A 23,890-nucleotide genomic window follows, 5' to 3' on the forward strand; every position below is an offset into this window, starting at 1 on the left:
GCAAGGACCAGCTATCTAAAACCCATGTGAAGGACGTCTGCAGAAAAGGAGAGACTTTGAACCCATGAGAACCATCCACTACTTGAAACTACTCCTGCGATCTACACAGCGCCATCAACATGAACCGAACCCTGGCTGGTTCTGTCGCTGGCATCCTACTAATGAGATCGTACCCGAACTTAGAGATCCCGATTGTGTGTCTTCATTGAAACCACCAAAGAGGTGACTCCACTGAAGGCACTGAACTTTACCCAGGGGGCACCATGTTTTCTGTTTTCAAGACACAAACTCCAAACAAACTTAAAAAATGAACACACTTAAAATGTGCCCCAGTGAATATTATCCCTGAATGTTGTTTTACCCGGTTTCCTTAACGCTGTAACAACTTTCTCCATTTCAACCCCCACAATCTAAATCAGAACATGTAAACAAAGAACTGTGTAGAAAGGGGATACAATTAGAGCAAATCATAAAATGTTTTATGTGATAGTTCTGGATTAGGGACAAGTTTCATCCCCCCTGGTGTGAGCCGCACTCAGCAGTCCGTCCTTAGCAAGGTTACCTATGAGCGCATGTCACCAAGGGTGCCATGATCCAGACCTTGGAGTTCCTTTAAGTGAATCCCATTTGTTTCATCAATGTGAATCAGAACTACAACTCCCAGAGTGTATTTGGTTGTAAAAGAGCAGCATACCTCAAGCACTGCCTGAACTACCACCAACCCTCCAGACACCTGCGTGCCGCCTCTCTTTCCCTCGCTCACACTCCCCTCGCCCATCGAACCCACAGCGGAGGGCGCTCCTTCTCCTACCTCGCCGCCAAGACCTGGAACGACCTTCCCTTCCACCTCCGAACAGCATCCGCTCTGCCGGAATTCAGAAAGGATCTTAAGACCTGGCTCTTTGACTGATCACAGCAGGATCCTACCGCTTGGATCCCCTCTCGGGTGATTAGCTACGCTCTATAAATCCCGACTGATTGATTGACGAAAGCCCAGACGTGGAACATTGCCTTCTGGGTCCTACCGTCCTCCGTTAACCTTATTATTGAGGGGGGATGCAGAGGGTGGGCATCTGAGGCAGCATGGCTCACCTGCACCGTCACCGTAAAATGGCGGAAAGCACGCAGTGACGTCCCCCAATATATATTTGCATAGTACCATCATTCAGATGACACTGAGTGGAGAAAGGACCAGGGTGACGCATTCTGCTCGTGTTAATAAATACGGCTGGGGAGGGGGAAGTTACTCCCCCCTAATCCAGAAAATCAAGAACTATTGGTGTGGTCTCCAAACTGTTATGATGGAGGGGAGGGAAATGCCATCTATAACCCCAGGGTCTGTAGTTAGAGTAGGGGACATGGGTAAGTGCCAGGCCATATGTATGTTCTGCACGTTTATAAAATCCTGAAGGTAAACAAGAACTGTATAGACAAACACGCAGATCGGGCCACCGCAGGTGCACGGAGGCCTGTGTGTTTAGCACTTATTTCTAATGAACAATAAAAAGGCTGTCCATCCCTCCGGTCAGTGCGTCTAGGCGCATGCGCAGCCGGCGTCCCCTTCACTGCAGGAGGAGACGCCTCCTGGCTGGGTCCCCACTGCCGGAGAGACAGCCGGTGAGACTGCTGGAACCGGGAGGGAGCCGCGCGTGGGAGCACAACTAACAGCCAGGGACACAAAGACAATTAAAATGTCCGTCTGCTAAAAGAACAAGGCGCTGTGCAGTTCACTTCTTGGAAGTAGAACCCGGAAGTGCCACGAAGCGAGGGCTCCCAGTGACTTTAACATTTGATGTGTTTACTGCTGCTCGTTGTCTCTGTTGTAATGGTGGCACTGTACTGTATATGTATGTGCTGGTACAGAGCGCAAACCTATGCCCGGTCCATCGCTAGCCGCCCACTCTGCGGCTATAGACAGAGGCCTGCCTTATGCAAAGCTCCCTCGGTCAGACTCCGGTAGAGACACTCCGTCCAGCCCAACCTGCCCGGCCAGGCCCCCCTGACCCTGTCCTTCTCTACTCATTAACGCCAAACGGAGAGGAGTTGCTATAATGGCTAGGGCGGTCGACCTCCAATCTGGGGAACTGGGTCCGGCAATCACGCTGAACATCCTGTGATTCTGGGCAAATCACTTATCTCCCGGTGCCTTACAAAAATGAACGTGTGCTCATGTAATGCAACTGGTGCTATGTAAAGCGCTCTGATACCGGTCAAGTTCGCGCTATATAAAACTCGGTAAAAAAAAAAAATATCGACCTCCTGGTAAACAAGGGCTTTAGAAACCCCCAATAATATCAGCCACATAGTGTTTCCAACAGTGGTTCTAACATCACCATCAAATAATTAGAAAAAAACAACTTCTCATATTTTTCAATACGCCGTCTAAAAATTCATCAAGGAATAAATACAAGCTATTATGCATTTTCGACCCTTAATCTTAATACTACAAGTGAAAAAACATTGCCAGCTCTGAAACTGTAATATTTCAATGACAAGAAACCAGAGGCCACTTTCAATGATGTCATCACATCCATTTTCTTTAGAAACAGGTTCAATATAATTGTGTAAAAAGCTGTTTATGTCTCTTACCCTGTGATAATAATTTCTGGATAGGTCTGTGTTCCGAGGTTCCACGTCCCTCCGCTGATTGGCCATTCCTACGTTGAAAGAGAAGGTCAAAAGGTCATTTGTGGGAGATTACATTTAATCTAAGGATATTCATCTATCAGAGGGGAACAGATAAGACATGCTGAGCACACAGATCACAGGGAGAGTCTATGAGAAAAGATCCTTGTATCTTAGCCACTGTGATTTATTAAAACAATACTGGTCACAATAATAAAGGTGGGAAAATGAGCACAGGTTTGTTACTTGTGCAGTGCAATGCTCTCTCCATCCTTTAACCCAGGGGTACTCACAAACTTTCTCTCGGGGGCCAAATTTACAGTGTGGTTTGTGGCAGAGGGCCGCACCGGTGGGGGCGGGGTCAGTGGTGGAGGGGGCGGGGCTAGAGCAACAAAAAAAACTGACCATGAGGTTGAACACAGACCCCTGCAGCGGACGCATTCGTCCACTGAGCCACCAGACCCAGCATACACACACACACACATGTATACAGTTCATTGGGGATTTGTCCATCAGAAGAACCGCACTTGAACACAAGCTGCTTTTCCCCACAAGCTTTTATTAGGTATGGTTCGTCGCGCTTGCCTGTAATTATTCACACCTGACTGAGCCCGACGCGTTTCGATGACTCTCTTCCTCAGAGGCTCACACAGTCAGTAGTATGCGAATGAAAGTTCCCCGAGTCCTTGTTTGACAGTATATCGTACGCAACGTGCTGTCTCATATAGAGCAGCCCATTTGGTCATACAACATACTGCCAAACAGGGACTCTCTCTCTCCCGGTCTCACTCTCTCTCTCCCGGTCTCCCTCTCTCTCTCTGTCTCCCTCTGTCTGTGTCCCTTTGTCTCCCTCCCTCTCTGTCTCCCTCCCTCCCTGTCTCCCTCCCTCCCTGTCTCCCTCCCTCCCTCTCTGTCTCCCCCTCTCTCTGTCTCCCCCTCTCTCTGTCTCCCCCTCCCTCTTCCTCCCTCTGTCTCCCTCCCTTTGCCTCCCTCTCTCTCTCCCTGTCTCCCTCTCTCTCTCCCTGTCTCCCTCTCTCTCCCTGTCTCCCTCTCTCTCTCCCTGTTTCCCTCTCTCTCTCCCTGTTTCCCTCTCTCCCTCTCTCTCTCCCTGTCTCCCTCTCTCCCTCTCTCTCTCCCTGTCTCCCTCTTTCTGTCTCCCTGTCTCCCTCTGTGTCCCTCTGTCTCCCTCCCCCTCTGTCTCCCTCTCTCTGTCTCCCTCCCTCTCAGTCTCTCTCTCTCTCTGCCTCCCTCCCTCTCGCTGTCTCCCTCCCTCTCTCTCCCTCTGTTCCCTCTCTCTGTCTCCCCCCCTCTGTCTCGCTCCCTGTCTCCCTCCCTCCCTCTCCCTCTCCCTCCGTCTTCGTCTTCTACATCTCTCTGCCTCTCTCTGTCTGAGAACTCATTGTCCTTGTGACGAAAATTAAACATGCACCCATTCTAAAACCCGCCAAGTTCTACAGGCCATGCTGCTCTGTAAGTGGTAACTGGGTGAAGATTAGATTCTGTGTGCTGATTTTTGACGTCATCGGTGATCTTTGGCAGTTGCCAGCCCACAAATACAAGCCCCCTGAATATGGGCCAAACGTACTTTAAAAATATTTTACTGTCATTTATTTTTGTAAAATGGAAACAAGCACAGTCCAGCAACATCAGTGGACAATTAAACTATGCTTCATTTCCCATGTTTATTCACATCTTTGCTTGGAGCAGTATGTGGCAAGAAGGAATATCTATGTACAATCATTTAACCACCTGTGTGGCAGCTCGGGATGAGACAGCTTTCCGGGCCACAGCCGCACCCGAGCACTTCACAGGTCTTTAAAAGACCATTTGCATGTTAATGAGGCCTCGCTGTTTCACCCCTTCTAGAGGCCCTGCAGCGCCACTCTGCCTATTGCTTAAAGATTCAGCCCCCCCCTCCCCCGAAATCAGCTCCACTCTGCCTATAGCTTAAAGATTCAAGCCCCCCCCCCCGCCGCCGAAAATTGCGAGGCACTGGTTTTGCGGATGCTTCTGAATGCGGCCCCCGAGGAATAACAACAGGCGGAATTGCAGTTGATTGCCAACTGTCTGTTGTTTTACTCGAGGGCCGCATGGAAAGGGCTGGCGGGCCGCAACTGGCCCGCGGGCCGTACTTTGAGTACCGCTGCTTTAACCCAAGCGCGCCCAGCGTCGGTTTAGTAGAGGCGGATCCCTACCAGGTCTTCAGGATATCCATGTAAGATGAATTTATATCAGCGGATCTTTTTATATAGTGGTTATCCTTGTAATCGGACACATGTCTAGTCCTTGTGGATCTAAACTGCTGTGCCTGCTTTAGCCAGTGCCCTCGTCTGACCCTAGTTACTGGTCAGCTAAAAGATTGCGTTTTAGTCTCTATACACGGTCCTCAAAACATTCCATATAAGGGGCTCTGTATCTCCAAAGGCTTCTCAAAATACTGGGCTCGATTCACAAAGGTAAACTGGGACGAAAGTCTAACTTTACGACTTTCGGTATACACAAAGGGCATTTACGAGTAGTAAAGTTAGACCTTTGTCTCAGTTTTGGTCTCAGTTAAACTTAAGACCAAAACTTAAGTTTAACTGAGACAAAAGCCTAACTTTACTACTCGTAAATGCCCTATGTGAATACCGAAAGTCGTAAAGTTAGACTTTCGTCTCAGTTTACCTTTGTGAATTTGGCCCATAGATTCCATAGTTGAGTGGTTAAATCATATATATATATATGTATATATATATATGGAAAACGCTACTTACCAGTATGCATCTGTTCTTGGCATGTAGAGCTGCAGATCCACACACTGAGCATAGATCGCCATCTGGTGTTGGGCCCGGATGTTTGCACTTGTTTTTGTCTTGGAAAGTCTTTGGAAGTCACGGGATAGGTGACTCCTCCTTTGGATCATAGTGCGCATGGGCATCGGCTCCATCCTCAGATTGTTTTCCGCCAGCAGGGAAATGATGGAGTTTTGTAAGAAACAGAAAAGATGCCCATGTATGCTGTATCTAAATAAGATAGCACTGGAACAGATAGAGGTAGCCGGGGAGGCGGGTGGGCATGTGTGGATCTGCAGCTCTACATGCCAAGAACAGATGCATACTGGTAAGTAGCATTTTCCGTTCGAGGCATATGAGCTGCAGATCACACACTGAGCATAGATTGTATAGCAGTACCCATTCCTAGCGGCGACCACCAGTATCTGTTGCAGTAGTTTGAAATAGTGTTTTGAGTACAGCCTGGCCCACACTAGCTTGTTGTTTTGTTTGCACATATACACAATAGTGCTTTGTGAATGTGTGCGGTGTAGACCATGTAGCTGCTTTGCAGATGCCATCTAAGGGAATGTTGCCTAAAAATGCCATTGAAGCCCCTATCTTTCGGGTTGAGTGGTCTTTAGGAGAAACAGATAATGTACGTTATGCTTTGTGATAGCAAATCTGTATGCATTTGACAAATGTGTTGGTGAGAAGGACACGAAAAGTTGTTTGTCTTGCGAAAAGGTTTTTTCCTTTCAATGTAATAAAGCAGTGCTCTTTTAATATCTAGAGTGTGAAGAGCTCTTTCTGCGACTGTTTGTGGTTGCAAGAAGAATACTGGCAACTCTACAGACTGATTGAGGTGGAAGGGAGAAATAACCTTAGGGAGGAATTTTGGGTTGGGTCTGAGAACCACTTTGTTATGATAGAGTTGTAAAAAAGGTTCTTGAATAGTTAGTGCCTGTAGCTCACTGACTCTTCTAAGCGAAGTAATAGCCACTAGGAAAGCAACTTTCCATGTTAGAAATTGTATTTCGCATTTGTGTAGGGGTTCAAAGGGAGGGCCCGTTAGTCATGTGAGAACTATGTTTAAATTCCACACAGGTGAGGGTGGCACCCTGAGAGGAATTATTCTTTTGAGGCCTTCCATAAACGCCTTGATGTCAGGTACCCCGAAGACCGACAAGTGTTGTCAATTTTGTAGGTAGGCTGCTATGGCAGCGAGATGTAACCTAATAGATGTGTACGCTAAGTTACACCTTTGGAGATGCAGTAGATAACCTATGATGTGTTGAATAGACACATCTAAAGGGTTGATGGTGTTGTGACAATATATCACAAATAGTTTCCACTTGGCTGCATAGAAGGCTCTAGTGGTGGGGCGTCTAGCTTCTCTGATAACATTTATACAGTCAGGGAGGAGGTTTAGGTAACCAAACTCTAAGACTTCAGGAGCCAGATCGCTAGGTTGAGCTGTGCTGGGTCCAGGTGTCTCATCTCTCCATGGTTCTGGGTTAAGAGGCGTGGGGAGAGGTGTAGTTTTTGGTGCGGGACTATGGATAGTTCCAGTAATGTGGCGTACCACGGTTGTCTGGCCCATGTTGGAGCAACTAGGATGAGAGTCAGTGAGTGTTGCTGCAGTTTGCGCACCACCAGTGGAATGAGTGGGAGAGGCGGAAAAGCGTACGCAAATCTGCCTGACCAATTCATCAATATCGCATTGCCTTTGGATAATGGGTGTGGATATCTGGCGGCGAAGCTTGGGCATTGGGCGTTTTCGTGTGTGGCGAAGAGATCTATCTCTGGTTGCCCCCACATCTGAAAAAATGGTTGAAGAACTTGTGGATGAAGTTCCCACTCGTGAATCTGTTGCGTTTGACGACTTAATAGATCGGCTATGTTGTTCTGGACTCACCGGAACATGTTGGGCTATGAGGAAAATTTTCTGAGGAATAGCCCATCTCCATATGCTTTGCGCCAGTTGAGAGATCTGTAGGGAGTGTGTCATGCCTTGTTTCTGTATGTAGTACAATGCTGTCATGTTGTCGGTGCGGACTAGGACACCCTTGCCTGATATTTGTTTCTGGAATGCCTTTAGGGCTAGGAATATGGCTAGTAACTCCAGGTGATTGATGTGGAGTAACTTTTGTTGAGGTGTCCGCCTGCCCTGCATGGTGTGATGTAATAGATGAGCTCCCCAGCCGGAGAGCGATGCGTCCGCTGTTAGCACAATCTGTGGAACCGGCTCGATAAACGGTTGCCCTTTGGAAAGGTTTTTTGTGTTCCACCACTGCAGAGAGCGATGCGTGCGACCATCCACCAACACCAGATCTGTCACCTGACCTTGAGCCTGGTTCCACTGACGTGCCAAACATTCCTGCAGTGGACGCATCTGGAGTCTTGCATGAGGTACTATAAATATGCAAGAGGCCATCATCTCTATCAACTGCATGAACACTCGAGCTGTAAGAGAGTGTTGCGACTGAAAGTTTGTTGTGAGGCTTTGTATGCTTGCAAACCTGGTTGGGCTGGGATATGCAAGTGCTTTGGAGGTGTTTATTATGGCACCGAGGTACTGTTGTATGTGGGACGGTTGTAGGTGAAACTTTGCGTGGTTTACTGTAAACCCTAAGTCGTGGAGTAGTTGGATTGTGATGTGAGTGTGATGTACACACTGATTGTATGACTTGTCTTTTATGAGCCAGTCGTCTAAGTATGGGAAGACGTGGATGTGCTGTCTTCTTAGGTGAGCCGCAATAACCGCCAGACACTTGGTGAATACTCTGGGTGCTGTGGTGACTCCGAATGGGAGTACCTTGAATTGGTAGTGCTGACCGTCCACTACAAACCTGAGATATTTCCTCTGAGAGGTGTGAATGGGGATATGAAAGTAGGCGTCCTTGAGATCTAGAGTGACAAGGAAATCACCTTGTGAGAGAAGAGGAAGGACCTGTTGAAGCGTGACCATGTGAAAATGGTCTGATTGTATGTAGAGATTTAAGGGTCTGAGGTCTAAGATAGGTCTCAGGGAGCCGTCCTTCTTTGGGATGAAGGAGTATAGGGAGTAAACTCCTGTGTTTTGTTGAAGCAGGGGGACTGGTTCTATTGCATGTTTTTGTAGGAGGGAGATTACCTCCTGCTTTAGCAGCGATAAATGTTCTGGTGACATTGGGCGCTATCTGGGTGGTATGTTTGGGGGGGTAGAGGTGAGTTCTAGACAATATCCTGATTGAATGATTTGTCTCACCCACCTGTCTGTGGTGATGTTGTTACAGACAGGTAGGAAATGTAGCAATCTTCCCCCGACTGGAGTGGAATGATCCGCGGGGAGCGGAGGGAAGTCATTGGGTAGGGGTGGAGGCAGAGCGAGTATTGTTGGTCTTGCCTCTACCTTTGTTATTATTGCCTCTGTAGCCTCCTCTTTGATAACCTCCGGTGAATGTGGTCTGGCTGGGAGTCTTGTAGGACCTGGAGGGGTTGTCAGAGGAGTAGCCTCTGGAGGTGCCTTTTTAAGAGGAGCGACAAAACGAACGTCTGGGAGCTTGCGATTGCAAGGCTCCCATTGATTTAGCCGTGTCGGTGTCTTTTTTCATCTTTTCTAGAGATGAATCCACGGCAGGCCCAAATAGATGCTCCTGATCAAATGGCTGGTTAAGGATGGAAGTTTGTACTTCTGGTTTAAAACCTGAAATGCATAGCCATGCATGTCTACGCAGAAGGACACTTGTGTTGATGGCTCGGGAGGCGGTGTCTGCCACATCTAGAGCGCAACAAATGTAGGTGTTTGTGATGAGCTTACCCTCTTCTATGAGGTCGTGGGCTTTGGTTTTGTATTTGTCAGGAAGGTGCTGCAACGGGGTCTCTAGCTCGTCGCAGTGTGCCCTATCGTATTTGGCTAACAAAGCTTGAGTGTTGGCAATGTGCGGTATATTAGCTGGTTGTGACGCTGTGCGTTTACCAGAGGCGTCCAAGAGTTTTGACTCCTTGTCGGAAGGTGGAGCGTCCCCTGACGTTTGTGAGTTAGCTCTCTTTCTGGCATTGGAGACCACTAAGGAATCCAATGGTATTTGGCCCTTAATGTATACGGGGTCTGCTGGGGCAGATTTGTATTTCTTCTCTATCCTGGGGTTAATAACCCTAGCCCTAACAGGATCTTTGAACACCTCAGGTGCATGTTTCATTACCCCTTTTAACATAGGGAGAACGGAGGTGTGAAGTATCAAAAGTGTCCATTAAGAAATCCTCTTCCACAGGGTCTGTATGTAAATCAACCCCGTGGTATTGTGCAGCTCTGTGAACGAGCTGGGTAAAACCTATGGTATCCTCTGGAGGGGAAGGTCTAGAGGGGTAGATGTCGTCTTGTGGTACATTAGGGACATCTGGTGTATTGTAATCGTCCCAGGGGTTTGGGGTATAAGGCGGACAAGGACCCCCTAGTGGTTCATCATCTACACCCTCCCCCGTGTCATCAGAGGTGTGATCATCATCCACTGGTGGAGGAGATGGTATAGGAGAGTGGTGTGGTGGGGGAGGTGGAGGAGGAGGTGGGGAAGGGAGTCTGAGAGGAGATGTTGCAATGTCTCTCTTTTTAGGTGGAGATGGAGTCGGTAGAGGCGTGTCCATTGGAACTGAGAGTCAGTTGACCTGTTTTTGGGTCTTTTAGAAGAGTTTTTTGGGTGGGATCTGGTTTAAAAAGCTCTTCTTGTGGAGGCTGGTGTTTTGGCACTGACCTTTTTGGTACCAAGGGCTTGTGTGGCACCGAATCTGGGGTGAATATGTGCTCTTTTGGCTTTGAAGCGTGAGATTTTTTAGTCTCTGTCGGAGCCTGCGGAACCGGTTGTTTTTTCGGTTCCGATGGTTTTTTCGGTTCCGAAGGTTGAGAATGTGAACTTTTCGGCAGTGTCTTTTTACTCGGTTCCAACGACTTTTTCGGAGTCGAGGGGTCGGTGCCCGTTGGTTTTAGGTGCCGAGTGCATCGATGTGGAGGCAGTGGTCGACGTGGAGGTGGGGGAAGGTTTCTTTTTGGGTGCTGGGGTTTGGGTTTTCGGCACCGATGCCAGGCTGACTCGATCCCGCGTGGCCTGAAGGCTTACTTGTCGAATTCTTTGCCGGGCCCGAAGGCGGGGCGTGAGAAGTATTGTCTCGGGTGCACCTGGGCCCGAAGGTGAAGGTGTTACCAAAGCCTTTTTCGGTGGTGGGGGGAGGGGGTCGGGGTCGACGTCACTACTTACGACCCGCTGCCCAGGAGTGATGTCTTCGATGTCGGAGTCATCGGCTTCGGAGGCGCTGACGGGGCCTTCTTCGACCCGCTCCTGTTCTGGTACATCAACGCCCTCCTGGAAGATGTTGTCGGGAATGGATGTTGACGAGCGAGTCATTGTTCTTCGAGCTCGACGATCCCGAATGGTTTTCTTGAAGCGGAAAGAGGGGCAAGCTGGACAGTCTCTGGCCTCGTGCTCCGGTGAAAGGCAGAGGTTACACACCTCATGAAGATCTGTGTGTGGGAATTTCGACCCACATTGAGGACACTTCTTAAAAGGAGTCCTTTCCATGAGCCAGATCTAATGGCATAGGTAGGCCCGAAGGCCTTCGTCGACGACCGGAATCGACGACTTCGAACTTGAGGAGATGCGCGACGACTAGGGATTGCGATCGAAACAATATCGGAGAAAGGGTGAAGGATTGAGCGTCGAAAGTTGGATCGGTAACGGCACCGAACTGGAGCGCGATAAACACATCCGAGCCCAATGGCGGAAAAAACAATCTGGGGATGGAGCCGATGCCCATGCGCACCATGATCCAAAGGAGGAGTCACCTATCTCGTGAATTCCAAAGACTTTTCCAAGACAAAAACAAGTGCAAACATCCGGGCCCAACACCAGATGGCGATCTATGCTCAGTGTGTCATCTGAAGCTCATATGACTCGAACGGGGAACAACCTTTACAACGCAACTTTTACAACGCACTACTTTTACAACGCATTTTTTACGACGCATAATCCATTACAACGCATGACATTACAACGCATGACACTACAACGCATTTTTAAAAACTACCTTTACAACGCATTCTGTTACAACGCATACTACCATTACAACGCATACCATTACAACGCATAATATTACACTACACTATCCAACACTTACCCTACTGTTGCACCCCCTGGAGTTAGAATAGTAATTTTTACCCCTATACTATCCAACACTTACCCTACTGTTGCACCCCCTGGAGTTAGAATAGTAATTTTTACCCCTATTCTATCCAACACTTACCCTACTGTTGCACCCCCTGGAGTTAGAATAGTAATTTTTACCCCTATACTATCCAACACTTACCCTACTGTTGCACCCCCTGGAGTTAGAATAGTAATTTTTACCCCTATTCTATCCAACACTTACCCTACTGTTGCACCCCCTGGAGTTAGAATAGTAATTTTTACCCCTATACTATCCAACACTTACCCTACTGTTGCACCCCCTGGAGTTAGAATAGTAATTTTTACCCCTATACTATCCAACACTTACCCTACTGTTGCACCCCCTGGAGTTAGAATAGTAATTTTTACCCCTATACTATCCAACACTTACCCTACTGTTGCACCCCCTGGAGTTAGAATAGTAATTTTTACCCCTATACTATCCAACACTTACCCTACTGTTGCACCCCCTGGAGATAGAATAGTAATTTTTACCCCTATACTATCCAACACTTACCCTACTGATGCACCCCCTGGAGTTAGAATAGTAATTTTTACCCCTATACTATCCAACACTTACCCCACTGTTGCACCCCCTGGAGTTAGAATAGTAATTTTTACCCCTATACTATCTAATACTTACCTTAAATGCAATTTAATATTATGCGTTGTAATGGTATGCGTTGTAAAGGTAGTATGCGTTGTAATGGAAATGCGTTGTAACGGTAGTTTTTAAAAATGCGTTGTAGTGTCATGCGTTGTAATGTCATGCGTTGTAATGGATTATGCGTTGTAAAAAATGCGTTGTAAGTGCATGCGTTGTAAAAGTGTGCGTTGTAACGTCATACATCCGACTCGAACACACACACATATATATATATATATATATATATATATTCAAACTCCAGATTGCTCCATCTGATTGGTCGGACCCAAGGGAGTTGGCGCACACACCGGCGGAGCACGCCGGAAATCCAATGTTTTCACAAATTTCCAATAACGTGCGCTCTCAATACCAAAGAATCCACGAGAAAATGCGGTGAAAGGGTGTTTATTCACAACGCGTTTCAACTACAATAGTCTTGATCACGACTCTTGTAGTTGAAACGCGTTGTGAATAAACACCCTTTCACCGCATTTTCTCGTGGATTCTTTGGTATTGAGAGCGCACGTTATTGGATATTTGTGGAAACATATATATATATATATAATTCACTTAAAAAACCATAGGTTTCACACATGTTATAGTTAGCTGGACATTTCACTCGTAAAAAACCAATGAAATTCCCCCGTTATAGTTAGTGCAGGCAACTATAACTCACGCGACCGCAATCCTCTGCTGATGACGTCAGATATTACATCACTGTATTTAGACACTTATTTACCCATGTCTTCTTCCATTAATCTTTAGCTATACATATATTACAAATATTTATTTTTCAGAAAGACACATATGTCATCAGTGATGTAATATCTGACGTCATCAGCAGAGGATTGCGGTCGCGTGAGTTATAGTTGCTTGCACTAACTATAACGGGGGAATTTCATTGGTTTTTTATGAGTGAAATGTCCAGCTAACTATAACATGTGTGAAACCTATGGTTTTTTAAGTGAATTTGCAAGGTTTTTTAAATGCTAATTCGTAACTATAACGTGTGTGAAACCTATGGTTTTTTCAGTGAATTTCAAAGGTTTTTTAAATGCTAATTTATGTATGTATTTTTTATTTTTTTTATATGGGATTTTTAGCGTGCGCGCACGGTGCGCGAACCTCGCTTAATTTTTCGTAAAAAATTGTAAAAAAAATTTTACGTGTTTTTTCAGCGTGCGCGCACAGTGCGCGCACTCCGCGATTTTTCAAAAAAAAAAAAAATCTTTTTTTTGCCCTTGGGGGTCCTTCTGGGACCCCCTGACAAAGGCTAGGGGGTCAGGAACTGTCCACCCTGCCCCCTTTTCACGTTCTCCACCTTTGTTTTTCACCCCGTCAGACTGCGAGAGACAAAATGGCGGCCGACACTTCCTGGTTTCGACCGATTCGAATGTTTACCGACATCTAACAACCAATCAGAATTGCGCTCGCGCACGGCACGGTGCACGCGTATAGATATTTATATACTTTTAAATGCTATTTTCTCAGGAAATACTGAAAAGATTTACACGAGACCTTCAAAAGGCACTTCCTTGACCTTATGGCTACCTCTCTGCCAAATGTCACGTAATTCTGTTCAGCCGTTCGGGCTGTACCTTCGACTAAAGGTCCTATGGAAAAATGCATGGGGAAAACGCGTTTTGGGACCCCCCCTTTTTTTCAGCCCCCGCTTGACGAATCACCCCGAGACTTTCAGGGTAGGAGCTGAACGGAGCGCCCCATTTGTTTTGAAAATTTCGCGAGAATTCGGCGCCAAAGTTATTCAAAATAGAATTTTGAGATTTCCTATGGAAACTAGGTTGTAACTATAACTATCTACTGGTGACCGCCAGTAGATAATATATATATATATATATATATATATATATATATATATATATATATATATATATATATATATATATATATATAAAATTCACTGAAAAAACCATAGGTTTCAGACATGTTATAGTTAGCGGAAATTTTACTGATAAAAAACCAATGAAATTCCCCCGTTATAGTTAGTGCAGGCAACTATAACTCACGCGACCGCAATCCTCTGCTGATGCTAATACTGTATTTAGACACTTATTTGCCCATGTCTTCTTCCATAAATTTTTAGCTATACATATATTACAAATATTTTTTTTTCATAAAGACACATATGTCATCAGCAGAAGATTGCGGTCGCGTGAGTTATAGTTGCCTGCACTAACTATAACGGGGGAATTTCATTGGTTTTTTATCAGTAAAATTTCCGCTAACTATAACATGTCTGAAACCTATGGTTTTTTCAGTGAATTTGCAAGGTTTTTTAAATGCTAATTCCTAACTATAACGTGTGTGAAACCTATGGTTTTTTCAGTGAATTTGTACGGTTTTTTAAATGCTAAGTTACTTTACGCCATTCGTGGCGTGCACGCCCACTTAACGCAGTTCGTTCCGTGCGCGCACGGTGCGCTTCGCGCACCGTGCGCGCACAGTGAGCACGCGGTGCGCTTCGCGCACCGCGCGCCCACTTTACGCAGTTAGTGCCGTACACGCAAGGTGGGCACGCAGTGCGCTACGCGCACCGCGTGCCCACGTTACGCACCGTGCGCACATGGAGGACATCTTATGCGCTTCCTTGTGATAGGTAATCTGTTAAATTTAATTTGTAAGTGATGACAATAATATGCCATGCACAGAGTGTTTTTTTTTTTTTATTAAAATTTTTAGCGTAAGCGCACCGTACGCGTACGGTAAGCGTAATCGGCGAAATTTTCAAAAAATAAAAATTTACCGTTTTTGGCCTTGGGGGATCTTTGAGGACTCAACTAACATGGCTATGTGCATGGGCGCTGTCTAAACAGCCCCTTTATATGTTTTTTGCCTTTGTTTACAGCCCCCCCCTCAGAGTGCGAGAGAGAAAATGGCGGCCGCCGCTTCCTGGTTTCGACCGATTCGAATGTTTACTTAGATGTAACAGCCAATCAGAATCGCGCTCGCGCACGCCACCGTACGCGTACGGTAAGCTTACGGTAAGCGTACCGTAAGCTGGCTCAGATATATATATTGATTTAAAGGCTATTTTCTCAGAATCTACTGAACAGATTTACACCAAACCTACAAAAGGCACTTCCTTGACCTGAGGACTACCTCTCTGCCAAATTTCTAGTAATTCTGTTCAGCCGTTCGGGCTGTAGCCCTGTCTAAAGGTCCTATGGAAAAATGCATGGGAAAAACGTGTTTTGGGACCCCCCTTTTATCTCAGCCCCCGCTTGACGAATCCCCCCGAGACTTTCAGGGTAGGAGCGGAGCGTAGCGCCCACCTATTTTGAGAAATTCGCGAGGATTCGTCGACCGGCGCCAAAGTTATTCAAAATAGAATGTTGCGGATTTCCTATGGAAACAGGGTCCTAACTATAACTACCTACTGGCGACCGCCAGTAGGTAATATGAATACTAAATAGCAATAAGAAGCTAGTAAAAGTGTGGCCAATAAATAATACACAAGTCACCAACAATAAAACTGTCTAAAAACACATTGATTATTAACTTTTTGGCGAAGTAATCTTCTTTAGCATATCTCGAGACGTTGATTTAGATAATAGGTACCTTAGCGTTAAGTTTAGCAATGCTTGCCAGTCCTAAATCCATTGTATGACTTTCACTAATTGTCGAGGAATTCGAATAATTCATGACAATGTCTACTTTGTAAAGACTTTGCAATTTAAAAAACAGCTCAGAGTTCCATTTTATTTTTTACTGCTTATAACAGTGAGAGAGCAGTTGTTTAGATACTGACCAAGTTTAAATTGCGAGTGGTTTCTTCCAAATGTGATCACTCTCTGCTCGAGGATAGATTTCAGGCCTTACACATGTGAAATCTGGAATATTTTAATCAAGTGTCCTAGCTGCTCTTGTAGACTGAAATAAATGTTTAGCTGGTTGATCTGTTGCAAATCTACCATTAAGGCTCGCTAGCCTCGATCACTGTAGGTCATATGAACGATTCCACATTAGAGTATGCTTACTTTAATAGCTATTGGCAGCGTTTGTAGTAGGAGATTGTATTCCAAAGCACATATCTGGAAAGGCTTCATTTCCAGGAGAATTACATAAAGGTAACAGATACTGGCTGCAACACCACTAAGTGCAGCAAGACTGCGCATGGCGTTCAAGGACACGGTGCAATTGATCCAGAGTAAATAGACACCGTGGCCTATTCTTTAGTAAGATTGGTGGAAAATATATATTTACAATTATGAATTACGAATTTTTTGACTGAAACCTCCAAGATGTCATTTGTCTTAAGTTCAATCATGGTGGATTTCACAGCTGAGGTGTTACTGATTAGAGTTAGAAGGACTCTACTCGAGCCACGGATGTATTTTGTGTTGGTATGATTTCATGCGTAGTGAAGGTAGGTAGCTTAATGTTGAGGCCTCACAGGATTCTTGAAAACAAATTACTTGATGCATACCCAAAAATGCAAGGACATTATCCCCTGAGGTCCAGATATGTCATTCCAAACCTGTGAAGTCACATGAACAAAATGTAAATTCTTGATCTAGCGTCTTCATAGAATTAAATAATAGGTTAGGAATTCTGTGTAGGACTAATGTTAGTTGACCGGTTAAAACTGATTAAAGGTGGAGTAACAATTCTTTGTCGAGATGGGGAAATTCGCATAGTCATAGATAAATTCTAGTCCTTTTCTATTACGGATTCTGTTTGATGTTTGTAACATAGAAAAGCCAATTCAGTAACTCGGTTTAAGGTTTGTGTACATGTAGGTTGCATAACTAAGCTGACTATAATGCCCCATTGTGCCAAGTCTGATCTTCTTGCCCATATGTTTTTAATCTTTGAATCCGGCATTCTACTTTGTTATTAATCTGGTATAAACCAAAGGCTAGTTAAACCGATAGACGTTATAGTCTGTAAATCTGGAAAGTGAATTCATATTTTAAGTATGTTATAACAATTCAGAATATCAAGGGGTCCTTCACATCTGTATGTAGGAAATAAGCCTATCTCGGAGGTATGTTAAAACAACACATGCTTTTACCATGCATGCCTTTTCCACACAGCCTTTACCATGCAAGCTGTTACCCCGCTTGGCAAATATCATAAGGTATGAGAAACCTCTTTATGTGTGTGTGTAAGGTAGGTATCTTATAAGTTATAAGACATTTTAAGTAAGTGATTTCTGCTGTCGCAGTAGTTTTGCAAAATGTTACAGTATTTGGTGAAACTACTGCGCTACATAGCAATGACAAGGCATTATGTGATTGGCTGATGACAGCCTTTACAAAAGGTAACGTTGTTTTAAGTGCACTTTCACTGTGTTCTGCGTTACGCCTTTATATATAGGCAAGTATTAGTTTTCATATTTTTTCCCTACCTATTACTACTTTATTAAACTGGTAATTCGTAGGGAAATGTATTTATACGTTTCTATATACATATTTTTAAATCTACAGAGTAGCGTAATATTTTGTTTAAATAAAGTTAAAATAGACTGTACTACACTATATATGACAAATACTGTGTACTTCAGTGTTATGACATTTTTTTACATATCTAATTCTTAACAAAACAATGCTTCAGAGTACCGTGGTAATACCTACAAATTACCGCACTAATTCACTTTTTTAAAATAAAAACTTGGTTCTCCGTAAAGTGCTGCAGAAATACATAGAACAATATAAATATATTTCTCTACCTATTACCACTCAAGCAAAGTGATAATGGGTAGGGACTAACAATAAAACCTACTACTTACCTATATTTAAGGCCTTAACCCAAATGGCAGCCAAAGTGTGAGGAAAACAACTTGGCTGCCTCCTACGTTTTGTAAAGCCAACCATTAGCCAATCACATACTGCCTTCTTTATGGCATGTACCACAGCATACCGCGAAGTTACTGCAGTGTATCATGCCACAATATTACTAAGTATGTGAATACTTATTAGCTTAACAGTACTTACACTATTTACACCTACTACCAACAATTACCATTTACATCACATAATTTATGTTTCTGCCACAATACATCAACATCTATTCACCCACTTTCAGGCCACATCTGTTTCAAGTACCACACTCCACTATATGCCACTCCATTTAGGCCATTCCACTGTACCTTATTACACTCTACGCCACTCCATGCCAATCAACTATAAACCACTCCACTCTACGCTAAACTACTGTGCACTACTCCACCGTATCCCACTCCACTGTATGCTTCTATACTCTACACCACTCCATTCTATGACATTCCAGTGTATGCTACTCCACTGAAAGGCCTCTCCAATCTATTCTACTCCACTCTACATTTGTTCACTGTAGGCAACTCCACTCTACGGTACTCTACTTTATGCTATTGCACTCTATGCCTCTCCACACCACTCAACTGTATGCCACTCCACGATACTCTATTCCACTCTAAACCACTCCACTCTATGCAACTCCAGTCTACGCTGTTCTACAGTTGATGCTTGACCGTACACGGGAGAAGACTGTTACCTAATCGCAATGAGTCACTGACCTGAAAGCGCCTGAGCAGACAAGGGAGACACCGCTGATCAATTTCTTAATCGTTTTTACTAAAGCTACCATAGTACAATAATTTATGCATTTGAATAAAATTATATGACTGATTAAGGGACGGTATTGACGCAATTTGATGCTGGCATTTCACACGAAGAATTCTAGAACAGTGCTTACTATAATACTTTGCCCTGAAAAAGCCCTCTCTAGGGCAAAACGCGTTAGCTGTACCTACTTGTGAAAAGAATATAAGAAATAAAGAATCTTCAAAGCACAATAAAAAAACCTGTGAAAGAACTATCATTGAACACTGGCATATCACCATATAATTTGTATTGCCTCTCAACTTTCTGTCCAATCTGTATTTTATTTGTGGCCATGTGGCAGCTGGTCATTTGAGGAGGGCAATACGGGTGCCATAATATATTAGTGACTAGACTGGGTAGTGCAGTGTTGATAAACCTTGCTGCCATTCTGTGCCTTGAATACGCTGTTCTACTGTATGCCACTGCACTCTACCTTACTTCAATGTACGACACTCTACTTTGTCCCACTCCACGGAACGCTATTCTACTGCACGCCGCTCCGCTGTACGCCATTCCACTGTACCCCACTCCTCTCTACACCATTTCACTATACACTATTCCACTGTACGCTACTCCACTCTACGCCACTGCACTGTACGGTATTCCAGTCAACGCCAGTCCACTCTATGCTACTCCAATATACGTCGCTCCACGCTACAGTACTCCACTCTATGCTACTTCAGTGTACGATACTCTACTGTACGCTATTCCACTATGTGCAACTCACTCTACACCACTCCTCTGTATGCTACTCCACTGTACCCTATTCCACTGTACGCCACTCCACTGTACCCCACTCCACTCAATGCCATTTCACTCAACACCACTCCACTGTATGCTAAGCCAGTTTATGCCACTCCACTCCCTTCTACCATACTGTTCTGCACTCTTCTCCACCCCACACCACTGTACAGCACTGTGATCCACTCTATGGCACTCTTCTGTACTGCACTGTACAGTATTAAAGTCTACACCACTCCACTCCATGCCACTCCAGTGTATGCCACTCCAATATACACCACTCCAATATACACCACTCCACTCTATGCTATTTCAGTGTACACTACTCCACTGTACTCTATTACACTATGTGCCACTCCACTCTACACAACTCCCCTGTGCGCTTCTCCACTGTACCCCACTCCACTCAATGCCATTTCACTCAACACCACTCCACTGTATGCTAAGCCAGTTTATGCCACTCCACTCCCTTCTACCATACTGTTCTGCACTCTTCTCCACCCCACACCACTGTACAGCACTGTGATCCACTCTATGGCACTCTTCTGTACTGCACTGTACAGTATTAAAGTCTACACCACTCCACTCCATGCCACTCCAGTGTATGCCACTCCAATATACACCACTCCAATATACACCACTCCACTCTATGCTATTTCAGTGTACACTACTCCACTGTACTCTATTACACTATGTGCCACTCCACTCTACACAACTCCCCTGTGCGCTTCTCCACTCTACGCTATTCCACTGTACGCCACTCAACTGTACCCCATCCACTTGACGGTATTCCACTCTACACCACTCCACTGTATGCTACTCCAATCTATGCCACTCCAATCTACCATACTGTACTGCACTCTGCTCCACGCCACTCCACTGTACAACACTGTAATTCCCTCTATGGCACTCTACTGTACTGCACCATATGACACTTTATTAACTCTACAACACACCAGTCCACTCCACTGTATGCCACACCACTCCACTCCACTTTATAACAATTTACTCAACTGTACACTACACTAGTCTACTCTACTCCATTCCACGCCACTCTACTCTACAACATGCTACTCCACTCTATGCAATACCACTCCACTGTACTCCACTCAACTCTACTCGACTATATTACACTTTACTCCACTCTATGGCACTTACAGCACTCCACTCTACAGTGCTCCATTGTACCGCACTCTTCTCCACTTTATGCAACTCCACTATACAAGACCCTACTAAACTCTGTGCCACTATACTGTTGTGGGGTTCAACAGGGCCAGTGCACTAAAGAATCCATCTTGACTTACATGTTTAAATTGACATATTTTTAGTAGGTGACTTTTTACATACTTTGCACGTACATGATAACATACTCTGAAAGTGTTCTGCTTGCAAGCATATTTCTTTGTAAGAATTTTATTATGACACTTGTACATTCTGTTAAAGGCTGCAAGAACACTGAGCACACTGCCCTTGCATTTTATTGCCCATTTGAAGACAGCTCTGAATCATAAAGACAAACACACACGTTAGCATTGCACCTCTGACACAGCGTGAATGGAACCAGGCTTTTATTATAGAAACTGCCTCTAAGCCATGTTTCTCAGAGGAGCACTTCGGTGGATTATCCTGGATCGTTCGTCCATGACTGAGATCCAGCCCTGCTGACTCCAATCCGTATCCTGCACAGGACAGCTGCCTGTTCTACACCAGACTGACTGCCTGATACATAACACACAGGTAATATGCCCCTAGAGCAGAATCGATTATGCTTTCTTCCTCGAACGCCTGGTGCTAGAAACGTTCGAGTTTCTTCAGTGATAAAATCCGCTCTACACAGGCATTGTTGATTATCCGCAATCAGGTTGTGGCCGTGACCTCGCCCTTGGAGGCTCATCTGCTTCCCTGGTGGCCTTTACACCTATTAATCTGCCTGACTGACTTACGGTCCTCAAGGCCTTTAAATCTGGTTCTCCATCTGACCCCTGAAGGCTTATACGTACCTTATCAATATTTACCATGCTTGATAAAGGCATGCGTGGGAAAGGCACAAAAACATACCTGTGTGGTAAAGGTGTGCATGGTAAAGGCCCCCTCAGATCAGCACTTGAGCGCCTACCTCCAGCTCCCTGATGGTCTGCACCAGTGCCTGAACTGCCTGGCCCACCAGATCTCCAAAGCCCTCAGACCATGAGACACTGAGGTGCCAGAACGCTGAGACACCAGGATGTCTTGCTTGATGAGACACCACACTGTGGGTCAGGCAGAAAAGGGCGAGTAATTCCAATAAGGTGCTGCAGCCTGGTGCCTAGTGCTCAGCTGTAGGCAGTATTACAAGGAAGAATGTCGGCAATAAGCGTAGGGCACCAGTGGAAATTATAATTGCAGCAAGCAACAAAGTAACAGAGCTGCTGGTAAGGCAAGCGAGCAAACGAGCAAATGATCAACGCAGCCATGTGGTCCAACCACCTGATTATATAGTGCATAATCAGATTTCCTTAAGATCAAACTTGTGGTCAGCCTCGGAGAAGATAACTGCCCTGAATTAGGGGTCCTCAGCAGGAAGCGATGGCCTCTCATCATAGTGAAGGACAATTATGTCACAATAGTGCTGGCACCAAAGGTCACCAAAACTATTTAGATGTGGTTTTATGGGTCTTGGTAGAGTCGTATGAGTATGGTGGGGTGTCAAATTCCCTCCTCCGGCTCCCACTGTCAGAAACTGGGCACACCTGGTTGCTGCAAAGTAGATATGTTTGACAGACGTAGAGGCTTCTGCCTCCATTAACAAAGGTTAAAAGAGAGGCCAAAGATGAGGATTAATGAAGTGGGTGAGCTCGTTGGCTGTTTAGTATTTTTGTATGGTATTGTAACAAGCATTGGCTATGTCAATAGGTCTGGCTTGTAAATACAATTGTTTTTTCAGTCACTGGTGAGTTTGGGCACTCAATAATTGATCATGCGTGCCCTCTGTCACTCCTCCATACACTAATTCCATTCATCCACCCACTAACTCATTCTTGCATTCACCCCCTTAGCTATCTACAATAAAATGCATATACTAATTCAACAAGTATATACAAGATAAAAGAAATAGAATAATAAAGCAAGCTACTGCCTAATCATGGAAGTCATATGCTTGCAATAAAAATTAAATTGACCATATTAATGGACGACCATCTTGCAATGGTATTGTACATAGTTTATCATTGTTTAAAAGTTCCACAAACAGTGATACTCTATACATATACTATTTAGAGATTGCTGCTCAGTAAACATTGCACTGGACAGCCAACTAGGAATGGTATTGTGGTAAGTCTAACATTGTTGTCCCAATCCATAATGGCCGACATAATGCTTTAAACGTTTTTCATATTAAGCAGATCAGACCTACAGCATCTGACATACCTTTTTCCAATGACACAATCAGGCCTACGGGCTTGGTCTTTGGCCTGACACCATACACGGCAACTGTATTGGGTATAAGCTTTCCCACAATGCAAACATCGGACATGCCTTCATAAAATTACATAGATGTACAAGACTGCAGGTGGCAAAACAATATGTAATCCCTTTTAAGAGGGCCTAACAAGGGTTATCACAGCAAACCTATAAGAAGGAGGTAACTAACACTAAAATCTTTGCCTACTACAGTAATCTTCAAGGATTTAAACATATGCTTTTCACAATAAATGGGTACGGTCAACTGCCTTTGTTGTTACTTTTTATAATAAATAGATCAGGCCTACAGCCTTGAACACTGACTGGCCACCATAACTGACACAGTCCTGCTAAACTGAGCAGAAGGTTTCACACAAAGCAAAAAAAGTACAATACAAGCACTGTTTTTCAGAGGAAGCACACAACTTCTGCTCAATCAAATGCTGTACTCAAGGAAACCAACATGCAGGGAGAGCCTAATCTCCTCACTCATTAGTGCTGCTTAAAGATCTTTTTCTGAAGACATAAAGCAAGGTGACAACTGGGCTGGCAAGCCAGACCTAAAATGGATTCAAGCATTAACTTCATACAATGTGTTATTTTAAACAGTAAATAAAAATGAGAATAAAAAATATTATTTCAATAATAAAGGGCTCCTTTTTCTGGGGCATGCAAAACGAGAAAAAGGCCTGGGAAAACCTCAAATGTGTACACAATTGTAAAGTGAAGAAGTAGATAAAACACGTTGTACTAGAAGAAATATAGAGCTATTGTGTAATGCATAAATGAGGTCTTAAATAGTCTCACTGTGATCCAGCCTTATAAGATAATGAAACTGCTTTGTTATACATATTTATGTAGTTTGTATTTATTTATGTAGTT

General features: G+C 44.6%; 1 protein-coding gene across 8 annotated transcripts in view; it reads right to left on the reverse strand.

Moving 5' to 3' along the window:
- Positions 1 to 23,890, reverse strand: part of STXBP5L (syntaxin binding protein 5L) — a 1,956,595-nt gene that overhangs the window by 746,187 nt on the left and 1,186,518 nt on the right. For all 8 annotated transcript variants that reach the window (XM_085621040.1, XM_085621038.1, XM_085621036.1 and 5 more), the window contains exon 13: positions 2,590 to 2,657. In XM_085621040.1, the coding sequence (XP_085477166.1) occupies positions 2,590 to 2,657 (68 nt within the window). The remainder of the gene's footprint in view (positions 1 to 2,589; positions 2,658 to 23,890) is intronic.

This window comes from Triturus cristatus, chromosome 8 (genome assembly GCF_964204655.1).
Source record: "Triturus cristatus chromosome 8, aTriCri1.1, whole genome shotgun sequence".
Classification (NCBI taxonomy): Eukaryota; Metazoa; Chordata; class Amphibia; order Caudata; family Salamandridae; genus Triturus; species Triturus cristatus.